General features: G+C 49.1%; 1 protein-coding gene across 1 annotated transcript; it reads right to left on the bottom strand.

Moving 5' to 3' along the window:
- Nucleotides 1-2,607: 2,607 nt before the first annotated feature.
- EI90DRAFT_3113759 (vacuolar amino acid permease) lies at nucleotides 2,608-5,635 on the bottom strand. Its single transcript, XM_039062656.1, has 16 exons — nucleotides 5,593-5,635; nucleotides 5,128-5,538; nucleotides 5,023-5,071; nucleotides 4,899-4,958; nucleotides 4,787-4,836; nucleotides 4,591-4,725; nucleotides 4,498-4,531; nucleotides 4,343-4,444; nucleotides 3,817-4,282; nucleotides 3,737-3,741; nucleotides 3,514-3,663; nucleotides 3,426-3,453; nucleotides 3,323-3,371; nucleotides 3,142-3,260; nucleotides 2,913-3,085; nucleotides 2,608-2,843 (listed from the first exon to the last, which is right to left on the bottom strand). The coding sequence occupies exons 2-16, from the start codon at nucleotides 5,297-5,299 to the stop codon at nucleotides 2,747-2,749; spliced, it is 1,689 nt and encodes a 562-aa protein (XP_038907297.1). The 5' UTR covers nucleotides 5,300-5,538; nucleotides 5,593-5,635; the 3' UTR covers nucleotides 2,608-2,746.
- Nucleotides 5,636-10,331: the final 4,696 nt, after the last annotated feature.

Here is a 10,331-nt window from a genome sequence, read left to right as displayed (position 1 = left end):
GGAGACGGTCAGACCGAACGGATGAACCAGACGCTCGAGCAGTACCTGCGTATCTACAGTAACTACCAGCAGGACAATTGGTCTGAACTACTGCCTCTCGCGGAGTTTGCATACAACAACGCTCCGAATGCCACCACAGGCGTCTCCCCGTTCTTCGCCAACAAAGGCTACCATCCGAACATCACCGTTCACCCAGAGCGAGACCTGACGTCAGTACGCGCCCAAGAGTACTCCGTAGATCTCAACTCCCTCCATCACTTCCTTCGCAAGGAAATGCATCTCGCTCAGATCCATTATCAGGGCCCTGCAGACTCCCATCGGAGTCCTGCCCCAGCTTTCGAAGTAGGAACCTCGGTCTACGTAAAGGCCAAGTATTTCCGCTCTACCCGACCTTCCAAAAAGCTCTCCGAGAAGAACCTCGGCCCATTCGAGATCATTGCCCACGTTGGAACTCACTCCCTCACCCTCCGCCTGCCGGAAAACATGCGAGCCATTCACCCGGTATTCCATGTCTCGCAGATCGAACCCTCTGTCCCAAACATCATTCCGAACCGCCACCAGCCACCTCCGCCTCCCATAGAAATTGAAGGCGAAATGGAGTACGAGATCGAGGAGATACTCGACTCCAAGATCAACCAACATAGATGCAACAAGTTGCTCTACCTGGTCAAGTGGCTAGGTTATGAAGGGACCGATGAGGAGACACAATGGCTCCTTGCTGGGGAACTCGATCATGCCTCCGACCTCATTGAAGTGTTCCACTCTCGGTACCCAGATAAGCCTGGACCCAAAGCCCCTTAGGAACCCCGACTCCTCTCCCATCTCTCCTTTCTCTCCACCCCTCACTTCCGTTTTCATTTTTTTTCTTTTCTGTAAGTACAGCTCCCCTCACCTTACTAATTCTGGGCCTTCAAGGGTTCAGGCCTAAGAAGGGGATACTGTCATATCCATCCCTGGCCATCGACTTCCGATCCCTCCGATCCCTCCATTCCACTTCCGCTCCTTCCTCACTAACCTCGGAGCTCCCGTATTCTGCAATCCCCTTGGTACCCCTCGATGGTCACCACCCCCTCCTTTCAATTTATTACCTACGCCTCCCTAAGTACGGAGCCCTGAAGGCTTCCGGACAGCTCCGACATCCGCTAGTGCACTCCTGCCTCCACTGGGCAATACACTTGCTTGCCCTGCAAGCCCACCTTCAGGCCTATCCCTCCTTTCCGTTTCTGGGTTATCGCCTGCCTTTCCGCTAACCCTGTAACCCGACTCGTCAGTAATATTCAATCAGCTAATGTCTAAACCCCATTAGCTCCACTCCACTCGGCTCTGCCATTTGCGGACCCGCCCTTGCTGTAACTATATATACTTAACTTGTACATAGGTTACACTCCAGTAATAAAAATCGACTAGAGTTTACCCTCTTCAGTTCTGGTGGCCAGTTAGTAAGTTAGGGCATGGACGTGTTTACTAGGCACAGCGCTCCTGGCATAAGTCGCTGAGGCTGAAGCCCTCCGTCATGGAGACACTCCTTCATCTCGACCCGGTCTCTGACAAAATCCATAAAAATAGTTATTTTGTCATGCATGAACTTTTCCCTGTAGAAACAAACAGAGATAATATGCCATGGTAGCTTCAAGAACATTTAAATTGGCTTTAAGAAATGGAAAACACTAATAAAAGAAATTACAAAAGACAGAACAATAAGAAAGTGGCCTGGAAACCCAAAATTGTGTTGGGAGCCTCAACCGCTCCCCATAACCGTGCTAACCTTACACCATTCAACTATACTAAACCTTAGCTTTTCAACGCAGCTGGTCTCATTCAAAATGGTGGAAAAATGAGCAAGATAGTATGGGAGGAGCAGGGAATATATCGTGCATTTCCCCTATCTCGCTGAATAGTAGTTCAAATGTCCTCAAAGTTTGCGCACTGCAATAAATGTCTTCAAAGTAAACTTTACATATTTTCTCGTATTTTTTCGACATCTGAGAAGCACTGAGCTTTGACCTTGCATGTCATTTCCCACGCATGCCACTCCCGTGCGGTGTTGAGTGAACCGAGAATCGGGCATTTCTCCATCAGTTCTCAACCATTTTCCATCGGGGTTTTTGCAATAAATTCCTCTAAAATTCCTCTTTATTTCGTATTATTACTCCAACTCATGATTCTGCAATTTCTAGGATGCACACAGCTACAGAAGTGGATAGCAACAGACATGTGACTTCAGTTTGAATTGAAAGTGAATTCTCAGGACGTCTCAGGACGTCCTGGGATGTTCCCATACAAAAGAGGCCTCTAGGCCCTCTTTGAACGTCCTGAGAACCCCCCTCTATAGGCCTAGATATCGGTTGTCCAAGGTGGAGGGGGAGACTAAAAAGCTCCCTTCTTATACGCGAGCTACACGAGTGGCGCACCCGTCGCATAAAGAGAATAACGGGGGTGTAAGAAACAATCCCCCAAACCTCACTTTCGCCACCAACAATCAATCCCTCCTCGCCACTCCATCGTCGGAACCGATTGTTGATATTCCAACATTTGGGGGCGGTGTTAATTCACATACTGAATAACTGTTGTAGCTGTCGCGAAACAGTATCCATTTCTGAAGCGTGGACCAGTTGATGTTCGCGTCATGAATTCAGGTTTAAAATTCCTAGCTAACTAGCTTATCTTATGTGATGCACAAACAATGTTGATTGTGCCAAGTTGTTCTACATCTACCGCAGCAAGCATGGCCAAACCCTCTTCCGCCTCAATCCGCCGATCGAGTCACGATGTCATTTCCACCTTCATGATCCAGTCCGTCCTGGCTGAGCTGCCTCTTTGGAGTGTGTCCTTGAAGGGTAGTACTTTAGGAAATCCATGGAGAGTCAGTGCGAAACACAGACTTCAGCCTATAAGTCAGGCATAACACCTACGGCAAGTCGAACTCTTGAATGGGAAGACATATCAACAATGTCAGTAATGCCACTACGGCTTGCAAGATAAAGACGATTCGCAATGAGGAAGCCCAAGAATCGACAGCTTTCTGTCGTACATCAGGTTCCAGCGTAGGGATGATCGATGTTGAGTGACGGATCTTGCGGATGATCTATAGAAGCTTCGTTGAGCGATTAAGAATAACATTCTGTCCCGGAAGAATCGTACCCTTTCGGCATCAGGTCCCTTTATTCGTTTTCTGAGTGCTGCGACTAGGAGACCTTGAGTGAGCGCGCCGCTGAGGCTCACACCTAGCACCTGACCCGTGGTTCGGAATAAGTAAGAGACTTGAAAGGAAAGGCTAGGCGTCAGCCCAGCTCCGCATTACGAGACACAATATACTTCTTACTTCCAGTAGCTACCGCTATCTCCTCTGGGCCAACGGCGGATATTAGGGCCTGGTGAACCAATCAACAGATTGCAAAAATATCATGCTAGAGTGGAAAGCGCACTATGAGGGTAGCCGTGATGTGACTTGACCTGACACAGAATTAAAGATCAGCGAATCGGAGAGATACGCAAGCTCGTTGATCGACTAACATCCCAAAACCTGACGGGATGATGTCAACCCAGAACTCGATCTCCGGGGTACCAGGGTATCTCCAAATGGCTATGAGTAAGGACGAGACAACGGCTGCCGCCGTACTGTAGACAATCAGCCACCAGTACTTTCCTGTTCGACGCATGTACCTTGAAACGCAAATAAAATCAATCATGATTCACTGGAAGAAGTGAAAGGTTCAACATACCACCCAGCGAAGACGCTTCCTGTGGAAATCATGATCTAAGCATGACGCACAAGTATCAGTTATCGTTGGGTGATCCAATCATGAGCCGACCAACCGAATTTGGTACCATGTGAAGGCCTGCACCCGTAGCAGACTCCAGCTTGACCGCAGTGAAGTAAAGTGGGTAGTTGTATAACATAGAAAATGCCGTCATGCTCATAGTAAGGTTGGACCAGGCTACACAAAACGGGGTCCGCTGAAGAAAGAGCCTCATAGGAAGCAGTGGTTCACTCGACCAATACGCCTCCATTAGTACGAATGAAAACAACCCCACTGCACTGACAACGAGGAGTCCCCACACCCCAGGATGAGAGAGAGGAAATTCCTCGGTTGACATCAGAGTGAAACCCAGAAGGAGCGACGCAACGCCAATAGTTAGCGTGAGCGAACCAAGATAGTCTATCCGTTTAAGTTTTGACTTCAGATCAAGTGCCTGATCTGGCCCTTTGAGTCCCGCCGTGGTCGAAACGAAAACAAAGGAAAAGGCGAGAAAAGGGACCTGGAGAAGGAACGCAGAGCGCCTTGTGCAAGAGTAGCATGTCAGGCCAACAACACACCAAGACATCTCAAGGTTCTCGTACCATCCCACTCGATCATTGATGAAGCCGCCCAAGGGCCCACCAAGTCCGCTTCCAGCACCAAACAAGACGTTCGCAAAGCCTTGGTAAAGCCCACGGCGCCTCCTGATCCAAAATGATGAGCGAAAATTAACCATGAAGATAGCGTACAAACACACAGAGGAACAATATCACTGACGGATATGCTTGATACTGAAACGATCATAAAGTCAGGCCCTTAATCAGATGCTGACATATATCAATATCTCAACCTGTCATGACGCCACCCCCACCCATTCCCGCAATTGCCCTTGCAGCAATAAGGGTCTCCATAGATGGCGCAACGCCGCAGAGAAATGTTCCTGCACCAAAGAAAGTAAGAGCAACAAGCATTGCACCTTTGCGTCCTATGTGGGCTCATGGTCTGAGGAAACGAGACCAGATGAAAACCGCCCAGGTGTTTCTCACCCAAAATGTCAGAGAGTCTTCCATAGAGTGGAGTGAAGCAGCAAACGCTCCTAAATGCATCGGGGTAGGATTAAACAATGAAAATATTCAGCCGGCAACGTGAAAGACACACAGAAGGTACGCAGTTCCAAGATGGGAAGCTTGATGCGCCTTCTGGAAGTATGACCCTATTCTGCACGAAAATGATGGCACCAAATCCTTTATATTTTCAGCGTCCTGTCCAAGGGATTACTTACGGTGCAACAAGAGTAGCGACAATCGTCCCATCGAGTGCCCCCAAAAATACTTCGTTCAGACTTCTCAGATTGCACTCTTCAATATACCAGAGACAATAAACTGACCTGCACTCCACAGCGCAAAGAGGATCCAAGCCTTTTGGGACATCGGCGGCCCATCGCTCACGGCGACATCAGAGCCGTGAATGCCTATTCCCGTTTCCGGCTCGGACTCATTCACAGTGTACCCTCTCCTCTGTCCGTGTCCCCCAACTAGCGCATCACCTTCGTTGACCATGGCTTAGGAGGCCCCTTCAAAAGACAGGAATCAGAATAAACGTGCTTCGTGTGGGGTGTGTCGGAGTGGGGATTTCGTTGTAACGCATTTATGAGACGGAGGGCGTTATGGAATTTTCTGGGCGTTACTGGGCGTTACGAGGCGTTACGGGATTTTTGGGGTTGTTACAAGAGCGTTACAGAATTTCACAATTACAGCAGCTGTCATAAAAATCGGGAATCCAGAACTAGAAATGGCCGCTGCAAGGACCACTTATATGGAACATATTTTGTAACATTATTTGTAAAACGCACCTGAAAAACTGCCCATGAAAACTTACGTGAAATATGACTAATCAGACGGTGTAAGCGCTTTTAGTGGAAACGGCCGGAACCCAAGCGGTCTCGGCCCGTGAATTGGCGCGCGCGGGCATTGTGCGACCCGTAATGTACAACAGAATACACAAATACACAAATACACAGTTCAGCGAGACACAGGAAAATTGTAAGGATACAAGACCAAAAAGCTGGGAATATCAGGTTGGTGAAAGATGAGGAGGTGGGTAGACGCGACAGAAGGCAAACCGAAGCTGAAAGAAGTAGCGCAGGCGCTACAGTGAGACTCGCAACGGAGTTTGCGCAAGGTGAAGTAGACCTACTTGAAAGCACAGCGCAACGTGAAGTTAAGAATGGAGCTTAGATGCAGACAACTTGTCTGAGGTGCACATGTAAGCTTCCAGCCCCTGTTGCAACCAACCGAGGACTTGCCAGTCCCGATGGAGCAGACGCGAAGGCAGACTCGTACCCAGTCGGAGGAGCTCCGTGGACGCGCAAAATAATAGCTTTTGTACGCAATGTAAATAAACGTTCTCACACTGGTACTCGACTGCTTCCGATGCTAGTCACGTTCTGTACTCAATACAAAAGATCACATGGTACGGAGTTAAACAAATATCCGATCACCTACTCCGAAACTTAGCCCGCGACACTTCGCTCCTCTGACTGGGGCAAAATGTAGGTGGCGATGCATCGGAAACACCCGACTCTCACGCTAAGCCTGAATGAGTTGTACATAGAGGTTGTGCAATGTAATTGTTAGTGTTGACACATGTGGTCATTATACCCAACCCAACCCATAGAGACTTGGGAGCACCTTGAGGGTTGTGAAATCAACAACCCAGGCATGTGCGGAAATTGACTCTTCATATAATACTTCTATAGCGATTTGCAGTCGGTGCTTTGTAGTGAAGCAGTACAAGCATGAGCTGAGGCTATGCAGCCTTTTTTGGCTGCGGGTGTTCGATTCCCACTCAGTGAACCTTTTTTTATGGTCTCAGGAATAATTGTAACAACTTCCTATTTACACTAAGGAGAAAAAAAATGGTTTACTGAGTGGGAATCGAACACCCACAGCCAAAAAAGGCTGCATAGCCTCAGCTCATGCTTGTACCACTTCACTACAAAGCACCGACTGCAAATCGCTATAGAAGTATTATATGAAGAGTCAATTTCCGCACATGCCTGGGTTGTCGATTTCACAACCCTCAAGGTGCTCCCAAGTCTCTATGGGTTGGGTTGGGTATAATGACCGCATGTGTCAACACTAACAATTACATTGTGCAACCTCTATGTACAACTCATTCAGGCTTAGTGTGAGAGTCGGGTGTTTCCGATGCATCGCCACCTACATTTTGCCCCAGTCAGAGGAGCGAAGTGTCACGGGCTAAGTTTCGGAGTAGGTGATCAGATATTTGTTTAACTCCGTACCATGTGATCTTTTGTATTGAGTACAGAACGTGACTAGCATCGGAAGCAGTCAAGTACCAGTGTGAGAACGTTTATTTACATTGCGTACAAAAGCTATTATTTTGCGCATCCACGGAGCTCCTCCGACTGGGTATGAGTCTGATGTGAAGGCAGCGCTGAGGGAGCGGAAACCTTCCGCCAGTGTCACATGCACGTCAAAACACGTGAGGACATAAGACGTGAAAAACCCAGGATAGTCAAAGTCCCATCCATGCTGCAACAACACAGGACCATGTGGCACCATTCAGCACCAATTACCATCGAGATTAGTCATGTGAAATAAGAATATTAAACCATGAGTTTTGAGGCCATTTTGAGGTGTTTTGAGGTCAGTTTTGAGATCTGTTTTTGAGGTCTGTTTTGAGGTCGATTTTTGGGGTTGGTTTTTTGGGGTCGGTTTTCAGGGTTGGTTTTTGAGGCCAGTTTTTGGCATCATTTTTTGGAGATTGCTGTCCAATGGAAAAATAAGGGAAAAAAAATGAGATATGGTAGGTGTTATATTCAAACTTGAGGCAGTGGGGGGTAGGGGTGCCGAAGTTCACAGAGAACTGGTTCCAAACCGGTTCACACCAGGAACCAAACTGCAGTTTGACCAGGAGGGGTGTTGTTATGTAGCTCTCAGTGGGGACACTTGGATAATGGGGAACAACCAACTTGATATTGTAACCGCACAGCAGTATAAGTAGTTAAGGCAATTAAACAGATATCAGACAAGAATAATAAAGGGATGAGATATGCGCAAGCGCTACATGTGGAACGCAGTCAACAGTGAGACATGCAGCACATGTGAAGGGGTATCATATCGGCTAGCCGATATGGGCATGATATGCATACCGGCACGTCGTCATGTCTTGCTCAACCAATAAGGGGCATCCAAAATTGACTCCCAGCAACTAGCTTTGATAATGTGACACAATTTTCAGAGGACCTCCTTGCCCCATTTATTTGTTTACAACAATATTCAATTTCATCAAAAATCCAAAATTGTAACTAAATCTGTTGAACTAGATTTTATCTCCTTTTCTCCACCATGTCCACCATGCCAGAAGCCAAAACTTGCAGCATATGCAAGCAAACTAAAACCATTGACAATTTCATGTCCACTCTACATACTCCAAAACTGCAAAAAAACTGCAACCATTGTAACACATGTAAGTCCTCTAACAAAAAAAGGGGGCATCACCAAGGCCAAGCCTCTGAATTTTTGAATGGACTTGCCTCTCTGTAAGGGGTTGGTGTAGGTTCCAACCCCAGTTCTCCTCAATCCTCAGGTCATCAATAAAGTTGAGCTGTATGGAGCTTTAATTATCAACGATGGGGAGGAAAAGGAGTTTTTTTCCTTTTCCCAAATTCCCACGTTATTGTATATACATTGTTTATACATGTTTAAATTGAGACAAATATACAATAAGATAATGAATGAAGGGTGGGGTTATGTCAGGGGACGACTCCCGGGTCCCCATGACCCTCCCCTATGGCACAGCCTCAGGTCTGGCCAGCCCTATCCAGGGCACAATCCTACTGTGGGTAAGGAGATGAGAAGGAAGCTAACTTCTCATCTTCCCACAGTGGCCACCATATCAGGAAAACTTCCGGGGATACCCGGAAGTCACATGAAGGCAGGATCTGGGGCCGGACCATGCGGCACACGGAGCATGCGGCACGGGAATGCGTGCAGGAAGTGTAGCGGGTCCGGATGCAGGTCCGGGTCCGGGCTAGTCAGGGTGTGTGCCCTGACATCACCCTCCCTCTAAGCTACTTTGCCCTGAAGTGGCCCTAGTCCCCAGGTAACCCATCCCTCAAGTGGTTAGAACAAAAACAAAAAAGCGGAGGTGGGAGTGGGAGCGGGGGATAATGTAAGGGTGGAAGTATAAAACTATTCTAAGTTAAAAAAAGGCGGCGAAAATAAGAGTTAAGTTAAAAAATTAAAGTGGTTGTCCATCGCCGCATATGCGGCGCTCCCCTAAGACTTGCCAGAAAAAATTTTGGGTCCCTCAGCACCCTCCATTGTCTGCTCACGACTCGGCGACCTCCAGCCTGCATCCCTCATCCCATGATGCCCCAGCTGCAGTCGTGTCGTCCCCATGATCACGTCCGGCCTCAGGGCTGCGCCCGCTCCGGGTATGGAGGGTGGTCGTGCAGCACTTGACCTCTGGGCCATCGTCTGCGTGCCTGCACTCTGACCTCCGGGCTGCGCTCCTCCAGGTATGCAGGGTTGGGGGTGTGGTAGCGCTGAGGTAGCGGTGATAGTGGGAGAGTCCCAGGGGATCTGGCAGGATCTACACCCCGCTCCCCACCCTCCCTCTAATGCCACTTCGCCCCGAAGTGGCTAAACCTCAAAACCCCCTCTCCTCCCTCCTCTGTGCGTGGTGGTCCATTGCCTAGGACTCTGGGCTCCTCTTCAGGGGTGGATGGGGAGAATATGGAAAGGAAAAAAAAAAAAATTCGGGGTGGGTAGCAGGTATGCGGTAAAGGTAGTCGGGCCCAGGACCGGGCCATGTGGGGTCGCGTGTGGAAAACAACTCTCCTCCAAGTGCATCTTGCGCACTGGGGAGTCCGGGTGCGTGGATGGTGGGGTTACTTGATGTGGGCTGAGCACCACCCTCCCTCTGTGCCGCATTCCCAAGCAGTCACAGCAGGGAACCTTGGGCTCCTTCGTCAGCTTTCATCCATCACCTCTCATATCCATCCTCCACCAAAATCCAAATGTAAAACTCTCTCCTGGGTGCCCAGCACCGCAGTCAGGTCCGTGAGCCATAGCAGGTCCGTGATGCGGCTGGGATACACAACCCTCCCTCTATGCTGCATGCCTAAGCGGCCATAGCAGGGATCCTGGGCACCCTCACCAGCAGCATCCATTCCCTCTCGTGCTCATTCTCTGTCGTGAATCCAAAAAGCGGCGCTTGCACGCGCATGCGACTCTCAGTCGCAAGTGAAAGCGGGGGTGGGTGGTCTCATCCAGGTTATCTTGGGCATCTGCAGTTACAAGGCTGGCAGCGGGTGGGTGACCCCATTTCCAGAGTGCCTTTCGGCCAGTTTGTTGGCAGCAGTCGGGCGGCTTTGTCTCCTTAGCGTGTTCAGCGAGGTGTCCAGGTAGCGGTGGGATAACGTGGGGAACCGGGTTGGTGGTCTCTAGTGGGTCATCATTCTTGCGTCTGCAGTTATGAGGCTGGTAGCGGGTGGGCGACCCCGTTTCCAGAAGGCCGGTATGTTGGCAACAGTTGGGCGGCTATGTCTCCTTAGCATGT

Source organism: Cantharellus anzutake (assembly GCF_015039405.1).
Source record: "Cantharellus anzutake strain C23 chromosome Unknown EI90scaffold_560, whole genome shotgun sequence".
Lineage (NCBI taxonomy): Eukaryota > Fungi > Basidiomycota > Agaricomycetes > Cantharellales > Hydnaceae > Cantharellus > Cantharellus anzutake.
Note: the sequence above shows the minus strand (reverse complement) of the source record. Positions and strands in the feature narration are given on the sequence as shown.

Coding starts and splice junctions, on each gene's coding strand:
- EI90DRAFT_3113759 (XM_039062656.1), bottom strand. CDS start 5,299: ATGGTCAACGAAGGTGATGCGCTAGTTGGGGGACACGGACAGAGGAGA. Junction 4,837..4,898: donor CTTGGAACTGCGTACCTTCT/GTGTGTCTTTCA, acceptor CGATGCATTTAG/GAGCGTTTGCTGCTTCACTC. Junction 4,445..4,497: donor GTCAGTGATATTGTTCCTCT/GTGTGTTTGTAC, acceptor ATTTTGGATCAG/GAGGCGCCGTGGGCTTTACC.